The following is a 27,373-nucleotide window of genomic DNA, read 5'->3' on the forward strand; positions in this document are numbered from 1 at the left end:
TGTAGGTGGATTTTTTTTTTTTAAACTGTTTTGGTTATTTCTTTTTAGAATAGCACTTTATATAGGCAAATGAGAATGTGACTGGGACCTCTGAAAAAGACTGCTTATGAAAAGCATGTTAAAATGAAGAGGAAAATCAGAAGGCAGTACACAATGCTTTAATGCTATCTACTTATTTCTGGGAACAAAAGACATTTATTTTGAACCTGTCTTCTTTATTCATTTACTGGGATGCTTCCTGCTAATGCAGCTCAGTGGTACTACTGCTACAGATATTGTACCTATAAAACTTCTCCATGCTGATTTAAAGAGATGCGCTTTGGTAATTTACAGTGAAAATTTATGCTGGTTGAGAAAAAGAAAAGGATTCAATGAAAACTAATATTAATAAAAATGCCTTTTATGTGGCATGTTGTTTCATTTTTGTCCAGAGGTAGTTTATTAAAAGATTCAGCTGTGTATAAAACAGATCTCTGTTGTGTTGGGATAACACAGAACCAGGGAGCAAGAGCGGTGATAAAGCTTTTGAATCTGATGCTATGGATACAGGTAATATGATGGGGGCAGGGGAGTGTGGGGTTGTTCTTGTACCTTGGGTGCAGAAGAGGAAGGATAGTGGTGATGTGCCAAGCAGGCCTGCTAATGTGAGGGCAGAGCCGTGAAGGATACTGAGAGAAGAACTGAGTGCCAAGCTGTAGGCGAGTCTTTGGCATAACTGGAGGGGACAGATTCAGGCAGATAGGAGCTCAGGCTACCTGTAGTTCCAAGCCAGTAGAGTCTGGGCATGTTGTAGTGTTGTGCCTGTGAAAAGTGTGCTAGCTCATTACTGGTGTGGTTCAATATTCCAGATCACAGTCAGCTTTGTGCCTGGCTAACTGGGAGCAGAGGAAGAGGAGTGTGTCACCATCTTGACTCATCCACCTGCACGTAGCCTATGTGAAACCAATACTGAGGAGGGTGTTTGCATTAATCCAGTGACACATGTGGAATTTTAATCAGGGTAGCAGGAACTCAGATTCTTAGTTACAAATCCTGCCTTAGTTTTTATTATATTAGCCCCATCAGAGGGCATGCCGTTTTAGTGGATTTGTGCTGTGATATGGTGTCACTTTCCTTCCTTCTCACTTCTGCATTTGTTCAGAGCTCCTTTAAGGGTCCTACATGCTCGCCAACAAATGTGAGTGACTCTTAGCTACTTCTATGGGTTGTGTACCAAATACATCATGGTGTATAGGTATGACACCTCCCCTCCTTGTTCTTTTCATGGCAGGTATAGGTATGACGCCTCCCCTCCTTGTTCTTTCTGCTTGCAGCCTGTGCTTCTTATTTCCTGGGATAAAGCCCCTTGAAGTATTCAGAGCTGGACGCGTTTCCTGGTCACGTGCTGAAGATCTCAGTCCATACATCATAGTTTCTGTTGTGCTTGCAAGGTGGCCTCTCTGAATATCTCCCTTCTATGTGCTTCCACAGCTGGTGTCTGGTGTTCTGCTGAACTGGAGTTCATTCAGAGCAGCTCTGGATGTGTCATCATTGCCCCCAAAGCTCCTGCTTTAAAGGAGATGCACCACGTACCAGACAACTCTCTTCCTCTCCATTCATCTCCTAAGGAGCTACCTGAAGTTCAGTCTGATTTTCAGCCCGATTTGTTTTGTCAGGTGCTTGCCATTCATTGTCCACTGAATTTTGGAGGGCAGGCTATAGCCTCTAGAGGAAAAGATGTGTAGTATAAACCACCTCATCTGAAGTATATTTTCAAGGACTTACCCTTAGAATTAATCAATCCTATCTCCCCTTCCCGTCTTCACTTAAGCTAGAGAAGACAGCAACTGAAAATAATATTTTTTCTATAGATGTGTGTTTGTATATATATATTCTAGAATGTAGCAAGGTGAAATGTAATTTCCTTTTTAATAAAGGCTGCCACTTAATTTAATATTATAGAAAATGATTAGATCTTAAAAACCTATAAATTACATTTGACAACTCTCTGGTGCTCCTTTGCTATTCCTTATGGCAATTATAAATGGCAACACAGGGTGCTGGCAGAAATGCTCATTGTGACTGGAGTTTGTTTATTGGCTCTTAATGAAAAGTGATTAATCTAAATCACTACTGGGGTGAATCCTTCACCCTGGCCCCATAATGAGAAGTGGTGGTTTCAGGCCTTTGACAGATGTCTTGCTATTTCCCCTGCCAAAAGTTGTCCCCTTCCCCCATAGCTTCCAGCAGAAAAAAGACAAACAAAACCAAAAAAATAAAGCCCACAGTCTCCCATTCTTCTTTTCCTGCTTGCCACGTAACAAAGCTGTGGACCAGTCCTGGCTGCATGACTAGGTGGTGGCTTTTTGGTTTTCACTCTGACTGAGCATCCTGTTTCTTCCATCCTGCTTTGTGTGGAATCAGCCTTGCCTGGGAGGATGGATGACAACAGAGATGCTGGATGTGTTCTTTTCTCCATTTGAAGAAATGGGGAGTTGATATCAGAACTGGGTGAAGGGCGGCGGGCGGCTAATGTGATGGCACTTACAAGAAGATATGACTGTTGTTAGACTCTTCCAGCTTTCCCTCTGGCTCTTAATTTTCCTAGCTTGATGGTTTTATTATTTGATCTTGCAACCACTGTTACGCTTCCAGAGGAACAAATTGCCTGGCTTTGTGAACCATCTGGTGGAAACATCTCCTTTTCTGTCTCATCTGACCCATTTCTTGAACTATTCGCTCAAGTGTTGCAGACTGTGTGTGAAAGGGCAGAGTGGATGTTTTGCATGTGTACCACATCAGATGTATGCAACTGCTAGCGTTATTAACTTTGTAATCTTCTGTGACATCAGGTGGAAAATCTTTTTATTCCTGAATTGTCCTTCCTTTTAAATGCAAGATCTCTCTGGAATATCTTGTTATATTGGCAATCTTATATCCTTCTTCCATTCCACAGAAGCAAGCGATTTTTACTGAACTATGTTACAGTTCTCTGTCTGGTGCAGGCAATACGCTTTAGATGAACAGGGGTGTATACTTGGTGGGCAAAATGTCTTTGAAGTCTAGGTCACCAGTGACAGAAAAAATATCTTGTAATAGTGGGGAAACCTTTCTTGTTTGGAGCAAAATGAAATACGTATTTTGATCTGATTAGAAAGGAAAATTGTACCAAAGCTTTCTTCTAGGTAGAGGCCATCGGGAGTTATTCTCAGGACTAATTCCCAGGGAGTCAGTTGCCTGTGGGGAGGTTTCTCGTTTCCCATGCTGTGCACCAGAGCACAGTGCCAATGGACTTTTTCAGGACTCGTGGTGTGGCTTTCTGTGGGAACAGGTAGAGGTTGCTTTATGAGGTGGGTAAGCAGTATATGTGAGGGATGTTGAAGGAGCTCTGAGCTCAAGCTGGATTCCTACAGGTGGCTTCACCCTGGGACAATGTTCAGTTCTGGTTTTAAAGGCCCTTTTCATTTCTTAATGGAAAGGTTCAGAAACCATTTACATTATATTCACTTTCCCTTGGTGACTTCATGGAGTTAATGAGGTGCTTAAGATTAAACAAGAGCTGAAATCTTTTGCTTGAGCGAGGTCTAACATACCAAGGGTCTTACCATTCCTTGTAACTGATTTTTGCTGTCAAAATTAATGTCTTTCCCTATTGTAGCCTTGAAGTTGGAGCTCTGTGAAGTTTGATAAGAAAAGTTAACATGGACAAGCGAGTGTAACAAAACTGCAGTGGATCTCAGCTAGCTGATCATTCTGCATCTAGCTAAAAAAGGCAGTTCCTGGATCTGTTTTCCTGCTGAAAGGCAGTTTCTATATTTGTTTCAGCTAGTGTATCAATAACCTGCTGTGTTTAGCACAGCTCTAATTTATTTCCCACTGTTTGCCTTTATTTTATGGTGCTGGCATTTGCTTTAATGTGATGTCATTTTCTCCAGATGTTAATAAGATGGTGTTAATGTTTCCACAACATTTTTCTTGATAACATTTATGTAGAGCATGCCATCTGATAATGTGGAATCAACCCATTTTAAAATATTGGTAATAATTTTCTAATTAAAATTAGAGGCTCAGAAGTGTTTTCCTCCCTGTACAAATTGAGGTCATACACTTTCCTGTGCTTGGGGAAAATTATGTGTTCACTGAATGAATGAAAATCTCCTACTGTATAAATTGGAAGCATGATATATAAGATCGTGTATCAGTGTTTGCGCACATGCACAGGGACTATTTTCAGATGCCAGCAGCTGATCCAGGTAGGCATTCTCTGTTTCCACTGAGGTGATGCTCTCATTTGTAGCTCTGCAAGCTATCAAATAATGAGCCTTAAATCTCATGAGTGCCCTGTTGTGTACTTCTGGAGTATTCCACATTTGGGAAGAGAGGTGGTAGACTGGAAAGGCATGAGGAAAGCCTGGTGTGGCTGTCTGAAGTTGCTATACCCAACAAAAATCAGCTTTGATATCAATATAGCATTTTTCATTCTTGCTGGGCTTTCTGAATTTATCTGGATAAAAATAAAATGAAAAAAAGGAATCACTGACTGAATCTATGAATGAATCACCAAATAAAATGGAAGTGAAACACACACACCCCGCCCCCCATTTGGGAAATCCTATGGGCTGTTTACACTCTTGAGCAATGTTCTAAATACCTCTAATAGTAATCAGTGCTGTATGACCTCACTTTTAAATGAAGTTCAGTTTCACTTTTCCATTAACACTCTTTTCCCTTCATTTTTCTATTTAGATCATGCTTCTTAGTGATCCAGAAATTGAGAGTAGCATCCTCATCAGCTCTGATGAAGGGGCTACCTACCAGAAGTACCGTCTGAACTTCTATATCCAGAGCTTGCTCTTCCACCCCAGGCAGGAAGAGTGGATCTTGGCCTACAGTCTGGATCAAAAGGTGAGCAATTGATTTCATATTTCAATGATTCTTGAGCCACGTGTTGAAGAGGATAGTGTTTAGAACCAGAGTTCTAAACCAGAGTTACAACAGTTCCAGAGATGTTGAAGAAATTACGGTGTGCTTTGCTGCTCTCACCTTGCAGTTTTAAATGTGCTCAAAACACTCTCAGTGACTCCACAGCAAGCTTGCTAAAGGGAGTGGAGTTATACAGTGATCATGATGGGTATGGAAACTTTAGTAGTGGTGATGGCATGACAGATGAAAAGAATCTGAGATTTGACGTGACATATGGAGCTGTTCTAAAAATCTATTGATTTGTAGGCCTTGGTGATTGCTGAGCTGTCTTTGAGGATCAAGCACTCAGGCTGAGTTGGTTACAGCTGGCTGTTGCATGTGAGGGGATGCTCTTTCTGCTTGCAAACTGAACTCGGTTATCTGGAAATCAGTGAGCAGTAACAGACGACAAACTCCTCTGTGCCACTTTTTAAGTCACTTTGCAGTGCCTTCTGATAGTGAGACAACTCTTAAGTCTGTTACTTTGTCCTTACCAAGCCTGTTCTTAATAGCACTCATCTCTCTTGAAAGATGCTGAGCAATGCAGGTGCAATGTGACTTGTAAAGTGTTGTGGCTCTGGAGTGTGTGCTTCAGTTCTGGAACAGCATTCCCCACTACAGCCCAAACCTGAGACACAGACCAGGTGATCAAGTTACAAATTTTAGAAAGCTTAAAACCTGCCAAGCTTTTATCTTTCATTTCTTCCGTTTCTGTCATCCATAGACTCTGGAAAGTAAAAACATGCTGAATAGCCACTTTAAGTTTTTCGCATTAATCTGTCAAGTGTATGTGTTCTGGGTGGGGTTTTCAATTCCTACAGTGATTTTTGAAGTTTTCTAAACTAGTGAGTCTCACATCTCAGCTATAAGGACAATACACCCAAAATATTGTGCCTCTTGTATTTGACAGAATTTCCTTTCAAAGGCTAGTGCAAGTAGTTACTGACAGTATAATCAAATAATCTACTACCAATATACTTCCTGATGCAACCTTTCCATCCACTTATTAACAGAATGCTATGGCAGGCACCAGGTGGTTTGCTGCTATGCTACTGATGACGCTTGAGTGACATTTGCAAGCACAAAGCTATTGTAAATACACTCCTTTCATAGTATCAAGTCCGTACTGTATGAAGGAGTTAGTCAAATGTCAAATAGTTTTGTGCTCTCAGATGTTCAGTGTAACAAGGATTTTGAAGTAGGCTAGAAAGACCAATCTATTTGATGTCACGGAATGGTTTGATGCCACTTTTAAACTGGAGGTAAAGATTTTAAATGGTATAAAGACAGTCCTGAAAGAAACAGACATCTGATGAGGTGCTCGTGGATGTGAGAAGCCAGATATGATATGCTGAGTATGTGTTTGCAGAGAGATCCAGCTGTAGAGAGTGCGAAGCATCTTCTCTTGGGTTGAAACACTGTACTTCTGTTTCCAGTGCTTTGTAGTCTTTTTATGACATGTTAGCCACTGGAGGGAGAAATCAAAATACAAAGTATGCACACGCAGTTAACTGTGAGTTGTAATTATGCTCCCTTTATCCAATACAGCAACAGTGGCTCAGGAGCATTTTTGCTTTTGCTCCTTCAAACTAATGCATCTGAGTGCCTTCCTCAGCTGTTCTCTTCTGCTCAGAAGAGAGCCAAGGAGAATGAACTGTGGGTTAGAAACACCCTGAGGCTGCTTGCATTTTGTCCCAGGAACTGAACAAATTTGTCCACAGCGTAAGAGGTGACGTGCTCTGCAGCTTGTTGGTCAAATGGAAATGGAGCAATGCAAAGTTCAGGCTTTGGCTTTATGTCTGCCTTTGCATTCAAGGCCACTCATGATGGTTTTCTTCAGTCTTCAGAAGGATGGCCTCAAGTGCTGGTTGCAAGTTGATCTCTGAGTGGAACCATGGAGGCAGTACTTTTCCCAGTTGAAGCGTTTGCTTAACATAACCCAGGTATAGATTTTGCTCAGTCACATCTTGGCTTAATAAGAGCTGTAGAAGAATTGTCATTCTGGCTCAGGATCATGCAGCTTCACTGCAGTTACAGTTGATACTGAGATAACGGGCAGTGCTGTTAGGGTGCAAAGGCGGTGCTATAGATTGTGACAGCAGTGCTATGTGAAGTCCCCAGATGAAATCCTCTTAGAGAACGGTGTAATACATTCCTGCCTGTCTGGAAACAGGAGTACTGCCGCAGCTGAGTGCAAACCAGAGGTCAGCCATGACCTCCTGTAAGATGGGGGTTAGGCCAATGACAAGAAGAAAGTGTCTTTTGGGCTAAAAATCATAAATCCTTAAGCAGCTTCATCAGGTCTTGTGCATCTTCATAAGACTGTTGTGGTTGTTCTCCTCCCTCTTTCTCTAGAAGCCAGATCTGGATCTCGCACCTTGCCACACTGCTATGCCATGCCCTCTCTCCTAGCTGTGATCATGGGATCATGCCTATGGCAATGATCCTTTGATCTCTCTGCTGCTGACCAGAAGACAGATATCAAGAGCCCCTAAAATAAGTGGCTAGAGTCTGCAGTAGTGCTCTGCAGTTGTGAGAAGGCTATCAAAAGGGATGCCAAGCTGTTGTCAGGGACTAATTCTCCAACTGCAGTGTGGTCCTTCTGGTACTCCTCTGTCCTTTGGTTTTGTGCCCATTTTCCTGTGAGGCAGCATGAAGTAGCCTGGCACAAAATAGGTGGTGCTGGATCAAATAGTGCTTGCTTCCTCACTTCATGTATCCAGGTTTTTGGGATACAACTGCTCTGAAACACTTTTGATTTAAAGGCATGAAAGGGAAATAAAATAGAAAGCTTATCATTAGTCTGTAACCTGCAAATAATGTTCAACCACAGATACTGTGGCAAGGAAGGTGCTGATGAAAGTCAGTGGCTTGCTGTATGTTCAGTGGTGCAGCCACTCCTATGGTGGGAGACCATTATCTTCCACCTCTTTAAGCTGTAAAGTGTGTTTGACCTTTAAAGTCTATTTGTAATGACTACTTTAGAGGCCAATTTAAAAATACAAATAACTCTGAAAACAAATCAAATACATACAATTTGACTCCCAGCAGTAGGAACTATTAAGGGAAGATCTAATCCACCCTCTCATAACTGTGAATGTGTAAACAAGTTTGCAAATTTAATTTCAATTCTTAGATTAAAAAATAGCTTTCAGATTAATATTTATTTCAGTAATTTTCTTTCAATTAAAACTAATAATATGGTGTTGTAAGCAAGCTGTGGTCAACTTGGAAATTATTGAGAATGATGACTCTGAAAAAACATTTTGGTGAGTATGTTGTTACACACAGTAAAATGAAATATCAACAGCTAGTGCTCTACAAATAATTGATTTGGTCACTGCCTACATGAAAAGATTTTAAAATTGTTTTGTGTATAACAATAGAAAACAGTATTAAAGTTTTTGTGTGAAATAAAAATAGTCAATATTTTGGATCTTCCAGTTAGAAATTTTTCCTCTGAGGTCTTCTGACCTACAGTTCCATGGCTGTGATTCAAGCCTCTTTTTAATCATTGTTTTATCCTAAGCATCCGTCCTTCTTTTTAGCCAGCTTCTACACATTTGACAACAGTATTAGGCTATTTATCCAGTTGATTAAAAAAACATCCAACTAAAAACCACCAACAATTTAAAATTTGTCCTCTAACAGAATTATTGTCCCTTACAAGTTGGTGTTTTAGAAGGTGTATTCACTGTTCTAAACTCAGAAGATGTATTCGCTATTTCTAAGACAGTAGTGAATAAATGGAACAAAGTAGAGCTCTGTGACACCCTTGAGGAACCACAGTCTTTACATATCCCCTGCAGTTTGACAGTGGCCAAGCGATAACTGTTTTCGGAATATGGTATCCCAGTTAGGTTTTTACTCAGCTAATAGTAACTTCCTCCAGTCTTTTAGTTTGCTTAGGAGAATGCTATGAGACCTCAGACTGAGTGTATGTATCCGTGATATGCAAGGCTTGTCCTCTCTTTCCTGAGCAAGTGATGCCTTCCTGCAGTAATATTCTAGTTGTGAATTTTCTCAGCCAGGCACTGTTATGCCACTATTATGTGTAATTTTCATTATAAGTTTATGCTTCCAGCTTCTGCTGGCTCTGTCTTACTCTCAGCCTTGATGTTCAGGCATTGCAGGATGCTCTGCAGATACACTTACTGTTCTTCTCACTGCGCCTCCTATAGCCTTGCTGCTGAAAACCACCACTCCACTAGTTTATCCCTTGCATGGATCTGTTTTTATACCTACCTGTGGACTTTTGCTACCAGTCTCACATGATTCTAGTTTAAAGCCCAAGCCTCACAGCAATCTTATGTCCAAAAATGACCTTCCCCTTCTCAAAGAAGGAACCCTTCTCTTCTCCACAGAACTTCTCCTTGAAATATGACTTTATAGCTGAGAAAGCCAAAGGCTTTCTCACAACATTCTCTTCCATCAACTGAAATAATTGAATACGGCATCAGTTCAGTCCCTAAATCTCTTATTACCACTCTCACATAGGTATTGTCCCTCTTTTTCCTGCTTGGGGCTATTCCTAGGAGCAAGGGAGAAGATTCAGTGAGAGGGATGGAGCTCAGCAGGCTTTCTGAAAGATGTTTTTCTGTGTGGCTGCTGGCTACTTTGTTCATTTCAGGACAAATCACAGCCACCACCATTTGTTTTCACTTGAAAGAGTTATTGAGGATATTTCCTCAGTATGAGTTGACATGGCGTATCATTCCTGTTCTTAATATTCGTAGCCAATTATGACTCTCCTCTGCCTTGCTAACTCTCTTGTATTATCAGCTAAATGCAGTATGGCTGAGCCAAGAAATCTGTTTGTGTGGGCATGAACATGTAGCAAGTTCGTAGACCCTAATGTCTTCTCACAACATATAAAACATAGACAGGAGGAATTTTTGGAGGGCTTTAAGCAAGCATGGATGGGTGTACTACTCCCCCCGAGCAGCCGTGTGGCACTGTACAATTACCAGGCCCTGGGAGGTTAATTGCATCTTGTGAGTTGAAAATCTTGGATCTCTTCCCAGTAGCTTTGTGTGTGTCTACTTTATTGATAAAATAGTGCAATCTGATGTGTGCACGTGTTGGTTCTGTTAATGGCCCCCTGTGGCCTTTGACAGAAGGTGGGCACTATGTAAATGTTATAGCCAATTTTGCTGCAAGTCAGGCCGGGTCTCACTAGTAGTGTCCATATTGGCACTTGGATATATGAGCCAATACAAAGGGAAAATGGGGCTTCATCCTCCACTTTTTACAGGTTTTTGCAGAAAATATATAGGAAGCTGTTTTAAATGACCTTTGTATCAAATTCTGATGGGAAGAGGAATATATGAAAAAGGTGTGATAGTCTTTGTTGGAAAGTACTGGAAACTGCTTTATGGAGTGCTGTGAAAGCTCACAGTCTACCAGTATACACATGAGGTATAGTTTTCATCTGCCATTCATAGTGGCTGGGGATGAAGATCTTGAATTGATCTTGCATTTCGGTCATGGTTTAACTCCAGCCAGCAACTAAGCACCACGCAGCTGCCCACTCACTCCCCCCTCACCCAGTGGGATGGGGGAGAGAATTGGAAGAAAAAAGGTAAAACTGAAATAAGAATAGTTTAATAGAACAGAAAGGAAGAAAAAATAATGATAGTAATAACAATAATGAAATTACAATAATAATAAAAGCATTGGAATATATAAAACAAGTGATGCACAATGTAATTGCTCACCACTCGCTGATGAGTCCCCAGTTAGTTCCCGAGCAGCGATCCCCCCCGGCCAGTTCCCCCCAGTTTATATACTGGGCATGATGTCACATGGTATGGAATAATACCCCGTTGGCCACTTGTGGTCAGCTGTCCCAGCTGTGTCCCCTCCCAACTTGTTGTGCCCCTCCAGCCTTCTTGCTGGGTGGGGATGAGAAGCTGAAAAATTCTTGACTTAGTCTAAACATTACTTGGCAACAACTGAAAACATCAGTGTGTTATCAACATTCTTCTCATACTGAATCAAAGACATAACGCTATACCAGCTACTAGAAAGAAAAGTAACTCTATCCCAACCAAAACCAGGACAATTTCTGATACCAATATTTCAAGTGCCTCATAATTTGTCTTGTTTATCCAAGTAACCAACTAATTCTTAATAAGTTCAACTTCCCACACCCCAATACCCCTCTGGGGAATGGATCAGTCTGGAGGTGGACATGGAGGGGTGTTTACAGCTCCACAGAATTTCTCTTAGAATGACATTGAAACTTTTTTCAGAGCAACATGCACAACTCTTGCATGAATATTTGTTTAAAAGGTAATTTTAAAAAAGGAGAGAGAATATTAGGGAAATAGGGAGAGAGATATTTAAAATATTTCAAATCGCCATTGTTAAGAGAAAAAAACCATGCAAACAGATACAGTTCCACCTGTTCCTTACAGGCCAAACTGTGATTGTGAACCCACTGGGAATAGGTGAGAGACTGAATAATTCAATAACAGACCAATTTAAATTTCCCAGCTACGCATTATGAATTTGAGAACATTGGATAAACAAGGAGTTTGGCAATCAGTGGCTTCTCCCTCCGTAGGCCTTAATCTTCAGCAGGAAGCAAACAAAAGAAATTGGGTGTCTTAATATCTCTTCAAATGAGATAATAAATAAAATTTGCAAGATAACATTGTGCTGTATCACCAAGTTGCACCTGGCAGACAGTATCAGGTCTGACTGGGGAGATTCCTTCAGCATTGGAGATGTGGCAAGTTATGAACCAATAATTGAATGTGGTGCCTGTCAGAGACCTGACTATCTTGACCAGACACTGCTGACTTTATCAAAAACAATCACAGATAACAGTAGGACTATGTGGGAAAGATTTTTAATAGCTTAGACACACAGAGCCACAGCCACGAAGGCAGTGCCCCTCCGCTGCCAGGCAAAACTCTCCCCTGGAATTTGGGCCCAGGCTCCCAGTACAGAGGGCGATTAGGCAGGGTGGGATTTTATTGGTTTTTTGGCAGTGTCCAGTTGGGTAGGGTGCTGCCAAAGAAATCCAGTGGGACTAGCTGAGAGGAGGACAAGGCTGGGTTCATGTTCTTCTCAAAATATAGGTACCTTATTCCGGGCAGTCATCCACCTTTGTCTGGGATTCTTTGTGGTGAGCTGTTTTCATAGACTCATAGAACAGCCCAGGTTGGAAGGGATCTCGAAAGATCATCTGGTCCAACCTTTTGTGGGAAAGGGAGCCTAGATATGATTATCTAGCACCCTGTCCAGTCATGTCTTGAAAGCCTCCAGTAAGGGGAACTTCACTATGTCCCTGGGGGGAAGGTTCCGCTGATTGATTGTTCTCACTGTAAAAAAATGTCTCTCTTATACTCTTATACCAAGATGAAATCTCTCCTGGTGCGACTATATACCGCTTGCCTCTTGTCCTCTCCATGTGACTCCTTATGAAGAGGAGTCATATAAAGAAATTGTCAGACCGTTATAAGCACACACACATGGAGAAAAAGACAACTCCTTATCTCTTCTTTTCCTGTCATAGCAGGTCACTGAGTTGGGACTCTAAGAGAGCCCTCAGTGCCCTGAAGGACCCTTGGTCCCTGTGTCTCAGGGGGTGCCAGTGCTGTAGGATTTCAAGCTTAGTTCCCCCTCCATCTGCTCTGCTCAGCTTCTCCAGCACAGAGACTGGGGAGTTGTGTTCTTCATTCCCAGCAAATGCTCCAGCCCCTGCTCTCAGATTTTTTTCTGTGCCTCTCGTGGAAACTTAGGCACATGGGGACTTGTGTTCAGGTGATATTGCACTGTGAGTTGGAACTCCTAATATTGAACAGTGCACTTCTAAGATAGCAGTTGCATGCTGCAGACGTGCTGAAACTAAGCAGTGTATGCTGCTGCACGTCTGAAGTGAGACATGACTCTGGGCAAGGCCTGTAGGTTTTCTTTCCTTAGAAACTGAGGTATGGGGCTGATGAGGAGAGGTGGGTTGGTGGCTGCCTCACATCTCATTTTGATATAAATCAGCAGGCACCTAGAGCTGTCACCTGGTCCTCAGCAGCACTCCTGGTCCTGGAATTTAGATGTAACGGTAGTTGTCAGAAGTGTAGCAACCTCTCCTTTTATCAGCAACAGCTCAAGACTGCACCTCTTGGGTAAAACCCAGCTTTTGTTAGCAAGATGTGAACATTATATTTAACAAGGAAAATAAGCTCTTTCTGCTCCCGCATGGATCCTCGTGGTAGAATCACCATTTCATTGTATGATGTGAGAGAACACACTGGGGCTAATTTCTCATCATGGCTCATTGGTATCTGAAGAGCACGATGACTGTGGTTCCAGTCCTATGGATACAATACTCAGCTTTCAAATTTATCTTGCACCAGTCACTTGGCATTTGAGCACCCTGCAGAGTGAAGCTGGAGGCACACCTACTGCGTTCTTTCCTTCAACCAAAGGGGAAAGAAATTGAGGAAGCTGCCATAATAACAAGTACTCCTACAGGGCTATCCTACTGAGGAATGAGATAAAGTGAGTATGTTGCCCAGCTATAAAGGAACACTTAGTGATTCATGTTTAATACAAGCCATATTCCAGTAACCACACTTAGAAATCCCTACCATACTGACTGGTCCATTGTATTGCATATTCGTATTAAGAAGCAATCCTTGCCCCAGAGAGCTTGCAATTAAACGTGAAGCTGACAGACAAAGCATTGTCCCCAGAGTATCTCTAGTGTATTCAGGCACAGGTCATTAAAGTGTTTCATTGACTAACTACCACCGAGGACTATAACAAAGTCAGAAACTGAACCCAGATAGAGTCCTGTTCCCATGACTTAACCACAAATAAGCCTTTCATCTCTTTGCATTTTGAATGCTCTTCTGAGAACTTCAGGTTCTACAAACATATCATGTGTCTTTCACTGGACAAGCCACCTGCCAGCAACCCTCCTAGGCAGGCAGGTAGGTCTCCATCAAACAGATAAACTGAAATGTTAGTAAAGTTAAAAAAAACCAAACCCCCCCCCCCCCCGTCCCCCCTGAACCCTTGAGATTGGGAATATTTAAAGGCGATTTACAGAAGTCTCTTCTTCAATATGGTAATGAACTGAAGAATCGAAATCACTTAACTTCATTTACAAATCATGAATATGTATCAGTGCCTTTAAATGAAAGGACGACTAAAACAGATATAGTGTTTGTTCAATTCATTAAAAGGAAGACAATTTATCAGGAGTTTTTTTTCTACTCTTAAACTAAAGCTATATGCAAATGTAGGGAAATCAAGACCTTGCGCTAATTCTGCTGCATGATGAATATTTTTATAATCCTAATTAGAACCAGTCATTTAGTTCAGCAATTTCCCCCAATCTAGCCAATTTGAAATTAAAATAGATGCCTTGATTACAAAACTCATTAGCAAAGAAGCACCCTTTTCGCTAACCAGTTCATTTGGAATGCACAAACTGAATGAAGTGAGGAGCACTTGTGTTGTCAATTGCCGTAAGTGAAGTGAGCCTTAATTGTTAGCATTGTGAAGTATTTGTATTGCTGTATGTTTCATTGCAGTATAATATATCATTCATTAAATGTAACAAAAGCAGTTTTTAAATGATTTAATTAAGTGGTGTTGGTGCACTAGGTAACTTTTATAAAGTCAAATGTCACAATTGTTTGCATTTGAAGTATTGATGGGCGTTACTGTCGGAAAGAAGACATATGACTCTGTGTTTATTCTGATTATGGTTAGCCTGGCAGTTTTAATAGGAGATGAGAAATTAAATTATGCAACCCTGGCTCTACTTCAGAAATGCCCAATGAATTTTGTCCTAGCAAAATAGTGAACTTTGGGCTTGTGATGATTTGTGGTGGCAAAAAGAAAATAACTGCTCATGAAACTTGATTTAGCTAGAACAGACTTTCCTATTGCTTTTTATTTATGCTATAGATACTTCATGAACAGGTTTTACTTTGAAAAGGAAAATATAGAGATAAATGGAGCGAGACGCATTCGATGCTTAAATGTGCTCTTCTGCTAAAGCGACCTAGTTTATTGTGTAACAGAGCAAGGATCCTGTGGTTTATTCCTGGGCCAGCTAAATCATGGCTGTATATTGATTTTATCTGGAGCCTAAGTGGGGCGAGGGGTGGTTGTAAATATAGCAGATGGGAATAAACATGAAGGAATGAAGAAAGCTGAAGAATAAGAATACCGGGGGCATGATTTATTTTGTCTGACTGTAGAGATCTAAAATCTAGCAATGCATACCTATATTAGGTGCCGAGGCTGCACATAGTAGTTGGTGGTAATCTACTGAATGGTGTTGATTGATTTCTGGAAGCAAATGTAGGTGACTATTTTAGGATGAGGTAAATTGTACCTTAGACTCATTTATATTGACTAGGCCTCCACTGACTGTCAAGGAAGTAATTTCCTTTGCTGAGATGTAAGTATTTGCTATATTACCTGAGATTAGGGGATTTGAAACCAACCCTGCTGTCTGGATGTGTGCAAAATGGATTACATGGGATATGATTCCAATATGATCAAAGCAACAAAACGCATTAAGTTTCCTAGTTCCTGCTATCATGCGTACAGCTTATAATGACCCCCAACCTGGAGGAGAGAGCAAACGTGATATGCAAGCAAAGATGGAATTCCCAACCTTTTGTTTTCCTTCATCAGGATTCATTTGTGTAGATGTGGGTTACCTACCAGGCTGCTTCAGTGAAATGAGATGAATCCAGAAGGGTTTCCTTGGCCTTTTGTTCCTTTTCCTTTTCTTTCTTTCTCTCTCTCTTTTTTCTTTTTTCTTTTTTTTCTCCTTTCCCTTTTTCTTTGCTTTCCATATTGCTTTTCAAAACTCTGTCTCAGTATTTCTCTGGCCTGATGGCAACATTAAGTGTCCTCTAAAATCTCTTGAACAGAATTATAGATGATATCACTTTCAACTGAAGAAAGAGCGCAATTCAACTGTTGACTCCACTCAGATGTCTGCTGATGCTGACCATAGAAAGCTTCAGTCTGGTTCCTCTCCCCTCTCATTGAATTGATTCAATGTGGTGCTTGAGTTTGGAAATGTGACTATTCCAGGCCAAAGAACAACAGGATTAATTTTACCCAAAATATCACAGCTGAAGTAACAGAGAGGAGCCTGTGACAATGAACATAAATTTGTGTGAATTGTCATGAAATTTTCATTTTGAATTACATATAAATATAGAACTTAATAGAAAAAAGGCAACCCTGACCTCAGAGCAACCAAATGGTTTAGCCTGGGCCTAATTTTAAAGTTATGAATAAATGCTTTTGTGGGTTAAGACACGTAAGTATGTAAGCCTTTACACATTAGGGTATGAAGTGGTTATGGAGACAGGCTTTCACTATTGCAAAGTGCCTGCAAAGACATACTAGTCATGTATGGGCTTTTAGTGTTGGGATTTTAGGTAGTTTCACTCTCTTGGGTTTTCCTGTTCTCTCATCCTTCTTTAATGCTTCAGGACGTTAAAGCCATAGCTTGGGCAAGATGGGTCTGCCAGCACCTGAAATTATGACCATGGGCATGTAGAATTCAATACAGAGGGACACTATTTAATTCCCTTGGACCTTTCTGGAAGGTGGCAATTAAGAAGCTGTTATGTTTTATTAGCCAAGAAGGGTCATGCTTTACCCAGAAGGATTCAGGACCCAGCAGCTCCCATTACTGTCAGTGATTCAGGCAGCTGAGAACTGTTGGAAGTCTGCCCGACAGGGACTATTCTTTCTGTCTGGGTAATGGTGGCATTAATTAGTATTTGCACATTGCCTTGACAATACAAGACCTCACTGTTTGGAAGTATTGTGCATTAGGATGGCAGCAGGCTACTTAAGACAATACTTTCATCTTAATGTCCTCAAAGATGGATGACTGTGATGGGATAGACCACAGTCCCTGAGGCAGCCAGCTGGATGGATGATGCTGAGGGGTTGTCACGACCCAGGCTGGACAGACCAGGGAGTCACGTTGAGTTTGGAATTCCCTCGAGCCAAATTAAGGTGAAACAACACCAAATGATCAGTTAAATGTTTTATTCATGGCAGAAGCAACCTGAATTTGGGAGGCATAACCGTAGGTGGCATGGTTTCTCACAACAGGAATTAGCATGAAGCTACCTCAGTAACCCGTGTAACCTGTGGTAACCATATACATCAATTCCGGGAAGAAGGAGATCCCTCCCGTTGGGTCAGGAGGTTCGGAGCAGACCCCCTTGCTTTCTATACTCGTCCTCAGAGAAGGGCCCAGGGTTGGCAGATCCGCTCCTAGTCCCAGACTTGGTCAACAGTTTATGTCTTAAAGGGATGAGGTGTAGGGATAATATGAAAAGGAGAGAGAGAGACAGAGGAAAAGAAAAGAGAAAGATTTTACCAGTCCTGGGTCCAGTGTTGGTCTAGTCAGTCTAAAGGTCCAGTTCCAGTGGGTGTGCGCATGTGGGGCTTCAGTTTGTGTCCTTTCATCATCTTTGCCCCTCCTTCAGGCAGGCACTCAAACTCATTAGGCTAATTAGGTGTCATGTGCAGTTTGTGCTTTCAGAACCTTCAGGAAATGGGTCGGCTGGCTTGGGGGTCGTTTGGGGAGTAACTTCTCCTTCCCTGCAGAAGTGACCATTGTTTGATCTTTGGCAATGCATGGCGAGCTGCCCTGCTCAGCACATCAGAACAGGGAGCTGCGCACCCTCTGGCGTGCCCTCCCAGCCCTGCTGCTGATGTCCCGTCCTGATCTGTGCTGACTGGCTTCTTCTCACCTGTGGTTCCTTGCTACGCAGGGTTAGTTGTTATTAGGCAGAACTCGCCCCACCACAATGTTTGAGACATTAACTCTCTCAGACTCTCACAGGGGTGAAGGTACAGTCCTCCCCCCCCCATGCAAGCACCTGCACATGCCTACTGGCTACATCAGCAGCAGCCAAGAACTGGGACAGCCTGTGAGGGTGCTTCCTGAGGGGTGCGTTTCTGTCTGCCACACCGGGAGCTCCCAGTCAGGAGTGGGAATAGCAGGCTGTCGCTTGCTCTCAGTTCTGCCCCTAAGGCAGGAGAGTTTCAGCTCCCTGTTAGCAGCTGCTGAACCAGCAGAGCCTTGGCTGTAGTTGGCAGTGCTGAGGACCAAAGTCTTTGCCACTGTTTTATTTCTAGGTGCTCTTGGAGCTGTGCTTTCTGCTGCAATTGAGGATGTGCAGGGCCCGGACAGGTCATCAGAACCTACAGGCTGGCCCTAGACCACACAGAGCTCCTGTGACTTGATTTCAGTAGGTGTCTATTGCTACGATGGCAACATCTGCATACTGCTTTCCTGCTGGGCATGTCACATCCATTTAACAGGACACCACTATTATATCTTATCTCTATCAGTATATTATCAAAATCTTTTTATACACCTGAGAGGTGCGTATCTGAGAGCCAAAGAAAGAGAAACTCCAGAAAAGGAGCAGGCACGAGCTGACATTTTCACTCCACCACTCTTCTGTGAAGCATAACTAGATTTTGTAAATCCCAGCATGCCCTGGTGATTTTTGCACCGTGCAGTTCTTAGTAGGCCCCTTCATGCCATGACCAGGAGGAATCATCTGGTTTACCCAGCAGTGCCAGTGTTACCACAGTCTTGTCCTGGTCATGTTACCTACCACTGTCATGCAAGGGGTATTTAAATGGCTCAGAAATCACAGCTTGATGGTTGCCAATACAGAGGCAGAGGCAACAAGGCAGTGAGAGAGGTTGAAGGGAAATTAAGGCACAGAAGGTGAAGTGAGCTATGCAAGGTTAGCCAGCTAATCAGTGACAGAGCTGCAACGTTACCCAGACTTCCTAAATCATCTTCTGTTTTCCTTTCCACTGGCACAGGTGGCCCTATAGTAATTTTACAGGAGTTCCCCTTCTTGCAACCTCCTCTCTCCCCAGGCTTCAGGCTGTGGCAGAACTTCCAGTGTGGTTGGGGTGGGGACCCCATGTCGGAATTCCACATCAGCAGGTGCTGTAGTAGCAGATGTGCCACAGAGCAGAAAGGGCCCTTCCTTTATATTGTAGCACAGCAGTCTACTAAAAAGCTCATACATTTAATTTCAAATAATATAGTGGCTATTGTGTGAAACAGATTTCTGTAATACTGGAAGCTGGTATGTGACCCTAGTTTCGTTTCAGGTTGCCCTTTGCAAATAGGTTTCTCTCTGTCTTTTTCTCCTCCCCTTTTTGACTCACTACAAAGCATCCCTGCCTCCAGTGCTTGGTTTCAGTGGGGAAATGGACCATGTTCTGATCTAATAGCACACCTGAGCTGGCTTACAAAAAATGTGTGCAGTCACATATGTAGCAGCTGAAATTCAGTTTAGGTCCATTGATTTTAGCAGGGAAATGCTGATTTACATCACTGGAGAATCTGGCCTGAAAACATATATGTTATTCTGTTCCCTCAAGAAAACAAGATAGATATAGTTTACTCCTTCCAGTGTAGACTTTGGGTTTTTTTCCCTATAACCTGCCTCCTGAGAGATGCAGATTCCCTAGGCTCATCTGCCTGTGTGCAAGCTATCGCTTATGTTAAGGCAATTGTTTATTTCCATTGTTCAACCTTGACATATGAAAATTCACCTCTTTTTCTTCTTTTTTTTTTTTAAATTTTTTCTTTTTTTCCCTGTTTTATTGTGTGTGTGTGTCCCCCTTTTTTCCTTTGAAATGAAACTTAATGTGATCAATATTATTCTGGGAAATAGAGGTGCCAGAGGAACAGCTATAAGTCCTTTGTCCCCACAGTAGGCACAGATGATTCAGATTTCCCATATGCTCAATAGTAACCCAGTATGAGTTTTAGCTTTTCATGCTCATTGCTTCAGTGGTGAAACAGGAGGCCAGTGCCTGGATTTTCTGGTCTAGCACCTCAGAACTAGCAGTACCAAGCTTTTAGAAGTCATGAATTGGTCCTTTGAAAGTCATTAATTTGGAGAGAAAAAATCAGGAAGGTGTTTGAATAATTTCAATTGTCCTCTCTTATATTTCTCTTGGTGCTTCTATGACTGAGGAAAGGTTGGGAATCATGTTTTTGAAATGCTTCCTCACAGTTAATAAAAGTAGAAGCTTTATCTTTAAAGAAAGAAAAAAAGGCAAAAAAGCCAAGATTTTCATAATCTCCTGATTCTAGCACTGCTCTGCTGCGGGCTATTTATGCTTCTAAGAGAGTTCTTTATTCATCATTGCAAATCTGGCACATCTTCAATTGCATTTTGGTGCTTATTTCAAACTGGTCTTCCATATAGGTTGTCTCGGAGAGGGCTGGTGGCCTGTTTGTATGGGGTGTGCACACACTTGTGTGTGTTTTTGAATTTTTGCAGTAGAAGTCCCACAGCAGTTTTGTGGCAGTTATAAGGGGTTTTTCCAGTGTAATAAAATTCTTTAGATTTGTGTTCAATTGATTTTTATAGGTCCATGGTGGCTATAAAAAGAAAGTTAGAGCATGATGCGGTAAAATTTTGGCACATCCAAATTATTGTGGGTACGATAAAAGGAGGAGCTGAGGCACCAAAATGAAGGGTGATATTTTTGAGAGAAGGACAATTGATAAAACAAACAAACAAGAAAACGTAAAGCTTTATAGAAAATCCTTGGGATTCTGTAGTGCAAAAGGAGGAACACCTGATCCTTCCCACAGCCTCCTACATTGGGCATCTCATTTCTGCCAGAGGGTCAGTGATCATAAACCATCTGAATGTAGATTTGGTAGCATTTTATACTCGCAGTGTTCAAGAGATAACAGCACGTACAAATAACATGTTAGCAAAATATATGGTACCCAAGGGGACTTTCCTGTCATATAGTAAGAGAACAATAATGTCATCAAAGGTTTTGCTGCCAAAACGGGATTCTGGTTTTGTCCTCTGACTAACACTGTACTTGCTTCAGGCCAGTTGATTTCCTCAGATCTCAGTGCAAGTCCACAAGAGTTATGCACGCACACCCAACGGCACAAATGTGACAAACCTGAAAGTTCTGCTGCAAAATTGAGTCCGATGTTCCCTAGCCAGATAAGTTGTGTTTTTTCTCTAGTGACAGCATGGAGAAGGCTGCTTTAGTTTTCCTCTGCAGCCTTCCCTATCTTATGAATTATGCTGTACCATCACTGTGAACGTTGGTTAACTTCAGGAATTAAAAGTACATTATATCAAGTTTGGTGACTTTTTCTTGACTATAGTTGTTTCCTTGGATCAGGTTTGCTTATTGTAGTTGAGTTTTTGTATGTTTTTTTTTCTTCACCCTGCTCCATAAGGTGGATTGAAGGTACGTAGAGTTTGAATTAAATGGGTTAAATAGCTTAAATGTAGACACCACAGAATATAAAGAAACATAGAGAGCTGTGGAGAGCAGTTAGATAAGAGCTTCCTTTTCCTTGCATGATCTGCAATTGCAGATTCATTTATTCCAAAGGTACAGCTTTCCACTGTTTGATTGCAGGAACCGGGTGATGGATGAATCAGAGATGACAGTGTAAATGGTGTATGCCCAGGAGCCCTAGGGCATCCCTGAAACATGCAAGTTTCTCATTTGGTGATTTTTCTGGCAGTGATGCCTCAGTGCAGTGACAGTTTCTGCTACAACTGTCAAGCTAAATTGTTCCTGATGGTGGCTGGCATTTACAATGATGCTATTCATTTGGGTTCCTCCTGTAAACATCCGTATGCTGCCCTTCATGCTGGTGTGTTGGTGGTATTGTCAGTCTCCTCTGCACCGTCAGATCAGGATGAACTGAATCCCTGTGAAGTGCAGGGAGGACACCACCTCTCGCCTTCCATGAGACCACTTGGTGTTCAGGATGAAGGAAAGGATATTCCCCTGGAGCTTCCCAGATTTGAAACCCCTTCCTACATGTGATCTCTGGCTTGGCTGTGTGTGTGTATAGAGATAGGTGCCTGTGTAAGCAGGCTCTGCTTGTCCATTCAATAGTTGCCTGTTGTCAATGCATGGATTACCAGGGAATCTGGCCAATGAGAAATTTGGCTAGGTAGACCTGGACTGAATTACCCCACAGGATTTTAAGAGTGTTATAATAAGAGCAGTACTGGAGACATCTTCAAGCTAGCAGAGCCCCTGGTGGGGACCAGACCTGACTGGTGAGTAGGAGAGTAAGGCTGAAAGGAACTGCGAGTTTCTTTATTATATAATATGTTCAAGCTCATGGAAGCAAGTTTGCTTTGGCACTTAAGGCATCCAATCAATCAAGATGTATGGGCTGTTTCATCTTAAATTTTAGTTCTCTTGATTTATTATAGGACAGGATATGACAAGCATGTGGTAATGAAGATGGCCTAAAAGAGTGAATTGTAGAAGATTGTAGAAGAGCTAGGGCATTCAAGTAGGAGATATTTGCTAAAGCTGCATCTTCAACACTATCAGAAGCTGAAGTTTTCTACCTTATTTTTATAATCTTTTTAGTCATAGAAGTTATTTCACAGTCACAGTTGTCCTATTGGCAGCGTGTGTTCTGTTTTGGGGGACACAAGACTCCCATTAACTATGGTGGGCCTCTCTTTATGCTAGTTTGGTCCAGTATCTGGCCTTGGTCCCAGGCAGTATAGAGCATAGGCTGTGCATACGGACCAGAATTGTCCAGTGAGAGATTCCTCCCAGTGCAGGACCTGTACACTTCCTAAGCAGTGCCCATTCATCCACTGTAGCTTCCCAGAAGACTTTCAGGGTGGCATTGGGGGCATATCCATGACCAAAACATTTGGAGGTAGCATGATGTGTTGTGGCAGCCTATAGATGCGTGCTGGAAGGCCCAAGAAGCAGAACTGAGCTAGAGTAAATCCAGTAAAATGCCAGTTGTGCCATCCTTCCTGACTTATGGATCTCTCAACAGGCAGAGCTGAGAATATGGCCCTTTGGCCCCTTTGCAGACTACATTGCCATGAGAAGTAGTTGACACCAGCGATAAAATGGAAAGGAAATTATTAAAAATTAGTATTTGCAATGCTTGTATTGAACTGTCTTAGGAAGTGTATTTAGGAAGAGTCTCTAAGGATTAGAAATGTCTGTCTCTGCCCTGCCTTCTCACCCATGCCAGCCTCTAAAGCTTCCCAATTCCTTGATGTTGTGCCATTTACATACAGGTAGGCAGTTCTGTGTTTCCTTTTTACAATCCCTGGAGAAATTCTGCACATTCAAGTCTTGGAAACTCTCTCCTTGGGTCACTTCTGTCATTATCTTTTCCTGACTTCCCTCCAAGTTATCTGTCACCTGCGCCTGTGATGCCTTTCCTGGTGTATGCATCTTTGCCTCAGACTCAGTGAAACCTCTGCCATGGGGAGCAAAGTGTTTAGCTGCTCTGACTGCACAGCACTGGCTCATGAATCTGCCCGGCTGATGTGCTAATGCCACTGAGCAGAGCAAACCCCTCCAGCTTCATGGTTTTGTTATCGTGCGTGCATGCGGAGAGACTGCAATGGTCTCTGGCAGCAGAGGATGGTGGGATCAGAGCAGGATTGATTGGAACAGCCTGTATTCAGTGTCCAGCCACAAGCTTCCTTAATCATTAGAAAGTATACCTTTCATATAGTTCAGCTTTTGCTCGCCCTGATTTTGAGGGCTTATAGGAAATGTGCTTGGCACAATGGGCTAGTGCAACGCTGCTGTTTTTCTCATTTTTCCTGAGGATGACAAGAGTTGCTTGTCAGCTTTTGAAATCTGGTAAGATCCCGGCTGAGTTTCTCTCTTAGGAAAGGTGTCATTTCGTGGTCACAATTTTGCAGCGATCTCTTCTTTGCATCACAAACGCCTGACAGAACCCATGGCCTCAGGCTGAGGGGACACAGTGTCCTTGTAGGGTGAATGGGGTAGAAAAACGCAGACAGTTTGTGAGATTGCTCTGACTTTGTGAAGAGAGTGAGTTGTGTAACACCACTGCAAAGTGGGGTGCAGGTCTTAAGCACCTGTGAAGTTTGCTGATCCTCAGCTGGTGACATGAAAACTGTCTGAGGAGAGTGGACACCTACCCTCTGCCAGGGCTGGCCCCAAGTGGGGGCAGCTTTACTTTACAGCATTTTCACCTGTGTGAGCTAGATTAGTTTCAGATGTGTGTCTGCTCAGTGTCTGCAGGGTGAAGGGTCACATAACTTGGGAACTGTCTTGAGTAACCTCCCTTGCCTGTGAAAATGCTGATGAATGGAAAACCGAAGCTGAATTGGGTGGCTGGGGTGTGTGTTTGTGTTAAATAACATACGATTTAATCTGGAGCAAAATTCGTTGCTTTAGTTTTGCCAAAATGACATGTTCTGCTTGAGCCCAAACCAGTGGGTTTTTTTTTCAAGCCATGTGAAATTTTTTACATGAACAACAATTATGTCTCAGAATAAAATGCTGTTCTAAATGCAATTTCAGAGCCTTTTCCTTAATGCCCATGCATACATTTTCAGAAATGTTTTTTCCACTTAAAGAAATAACTCAACAAATTCTTATATGATTTTGGAAGGTGGTTTGGTGGTGTGAAATCTCTTTCTTTCACTAGTCTGAAAAAAACCCTCTTCCATTAAATCCTGTTCTGACTTATATAGAGGTTACCCTACAGGTAGTGCCACAGGGTTTATAAAGGAAGGAGAAGAGGAGGAGCTAGCAGGTAATTGTAGCTTTATGTCCCACTCTGGCTAATGTCTGAGCCTCTCCTGCTTTGCCTGTTGTAGTCTTATGCTCAATAAACGTGAAAGATTGGTCTGTAATAGCAATGAATGTACCCAGATGCTTGCACTGTAATTAAAGACATATATCACACAATAAAGCACATTTGAATGAAAAATCTTCCTATTAGACATGTGATTCCCATTTATTTCCCTTTATTGTTAAACTTTGGGAGTATAAGCATTGATGGAGCATAAGGAGGGGCTTCTAAAGGGCTGCAGTGTGGAGCCCCCAGGAGCAAACAAGATTTTCCTCTTGGGCTGGGAGGGCACAGAGCTCCTCGGCGCAGGCTGACCTGCACGGCCCCATTGGCTGTATCCACGCAATTGGCGGATCCAGTTAGCATAGACCTAGGACCAAAAACTGCCTAATGATTTTTAAGCTGAAAAGAAGCTGGGAAAAAGGACAGCCTGGCTTGGAGAGAGAAAAGTCAGCAGCCATTAGAGCCGATTCAGTCTTTTGTCACTGTTAGAGAGCTGATCCTAGGGAAAAGGAGTGAAGCAGCAGCTGGGGACAACAGGAGCAGCCTGTAACCCTCCTCTGCCTCTGGCTGAGCCTGTTGGATGCCAGTGAAAGAAGTACCGATAAAGATATCTCTTGGTCACCTTGTAGACCATGGTAGCAGGAGGCAGCTCTGCCACTTCCATCCCATTCTGATCTCTTCACAGTCCCAGTATTGTCCCTTCCTCCCCTGTTCTGCATCCCTGCTCCTTTCTGTGTCTACTCTCGCTCTCTGCTTGGCATCGCTGATGTGGGAAACTGTCCCCCTGCATGGCATGTCACTTGCCTTGTCTGTTATGTCTCAATCTGTTCTCAGACTCTGGAAGTAGAGTTTTTGGTTTCGGGGTTTTTACCCCTTTTATGCCTTTGGTTTTCAATAAGGCTTGTTAACTCATCAGAAGGGGGTCAGTGGCAACATATTGCTCAATTTTAGCCCTCCTCCAGACTCTAGAGCTGATTTTGAAGTGGTTAAAATGTCATGAAGAAAGGAATAAACAAACAATCAAAAAAGTTAGCCTTCTCTCAAAATGGCATTTCTATTTATAGTACTGTTTGCAAGTTGCTAAAGCTAAATTATTTAGAAATGCTTGAAATTGTTTTGACTGACCAAAGTGAACATGTTTTTTGCCCAGATTTTCAGTTTAAGAAAAAAAATCTGAAAGTAATACTTTTCATCTCAATTCTGAGCCACTCCAGCATTTCTGGAGGTGGGGAGAAAGTAGGAAGAAGAGAGGCTGTTTTTCACCCAGGACTGAAACATGCCTTAACTTCTTTAGTGATACTCATTTATGTCACTGCTCCTGTTGCAGCTGTATCTGGACTTCCTGTTCCACTACAAACCAGTCACACAATAGAAAAGCAAAAAATGTGCTGTGCTCTCAGCAGAAATGACAAATTTTTGGCTGAGTATGCTCAGTACCAATTAGGCTATAGACAAATTGAAATGTGAAGGTTTTTGAGTGGACTTTTTTATCACCAGTTTAATCCACTTTTTTTCTTGGAGATGAAGTGGAGAAGCAGAGAGAGGCAAGTCTTGCTTTGAGCACCAGGGTTAAGCAAAATGCACTACTGTGGGTGGACCCATCAGGTTAAACCATTTTTTTTTTTAACTGTAAAGCATGAAACATCACATCGGTGCATTGTCTTAACCTACCTGGTTTCTTTATAAGCCAGGTCTGGGTTGAGCTATACAATTACAACATGAAGTCAAACATTTCCAAAGTATTTGGGCTTTGTGCGGAAGATCTCTGACCAGTTTCTTATAATAGTAGGCTGGAGTCTGAGTTTCTTTTGTCTGAAGACCTACTTTTGTCAGCTAGCATGTGAAATATTTCAGTATTAGATTTTAAAGTGCAAAGAGAACTTCCCAGCTTCTGATACATATCCCCCCCCCCCCCCCGATATAGAGGTGGTGGAAATGCATTTAGTATTTAATTTCTGTCTAGAGCAGTTTCTCATCAAAATATTCTGTTTCCAGTGCCCTTTCTACTGTACAGCAGCTCTGGTGACTCTGAGACGTGCAGCAGTCTGTGGATGTGTTCCCTTTCCATGCCTAAGACAATCGGTCTGTATCATGCTAGAGAAGAACCTTGGGCTGTAATGAGGTCTCTTGATGCAGCCTTTAATCACCTGGAAAGGAAATCAAAGCAGAGAGATAAACTGGTCCATTTGTTTTCATTACAATTACTAGTTTTTACAACTCTGTGTAAACAAAGCCCATAAATATGGTGCTGGTAGAATTCTTTCTCCTAAGCTCAGCTCCACCAGCTGTTACACAAATCTTTTGGCTCAAGAAGCAGGATTTATTTTTAGGTTCTTTAGTGTGGAGCTGTCAAGGATGCCTTACCTGAATTGTGATTTCTAGGAGCTTGTGGCAAGAGAAGAGAGCAAGAAACTCTTCTTTCCTTTCTTTAAAGGTCCAGAAGCACTTCCAAGCTTCAGATCTGGGTTTCTCTGGAGCCCCAGCAAAGCAAGGTGGCAAGGATAGGTATTTCCCTGGGAGGAGGTAGAAGGAATAATCACAGATGATATCATTGTTCTTGAGTTGGTCATCAGCTTGAAGGTGACATTAGCCTTTGTGTCCCCTGACAGTAACTTGACACTTCAGAGGTGTCTCACAAAGGCTTAGACTGAGGGGAATGGTGGAACAGAGGAATCAGAAGGCCCTGAATCTTTCCTTGAGTGGAGCCTTTCCTACTGTGAGTAATAAAGCCTCTACCATGATAAGGGTTGCTCCTAACCTGGTTTCAGCCACCCAATTGAA

General features: G+C 42.2%; 1 protein-coding gene across 1 annotated transcript in view; it reads left to right on the forward strand.

The window, feature by feature from the left end:
- The window catches only part of SORCS3 (sortilin related VPS10 domain containing receptor 3), a 310,251-nt gene that overhangs the window by 164,802 nt on the left and 118,076 nt on the right, over positions 1 to 27,373 (forward strand). The window contains exon 4 of the mRNA XM_075026339.1: positions 4,726 to 4,884. Within this exon, the coding sequence (XP_074882440.1) occupies positions 4,726 to 4,884 (159 nt within the window). The remainder of the gene's footprint in view (positions 1 to 4,725; positions 4,885 to 27,373) is intronic.

Source organism: Buteo buteo, chromosome 4, assembly GCF_964188355.1.
Source record: "Buteo buteo chromosome 4, bButBut1.hap1.1, whole genome shotgun sequence".
Classification (NCBI taxonomy): Eukaryota; Metazoa; Chordata; class Aves; order Accipitriformes; family Accipitridae; genus Buteo; species Buteo buteo.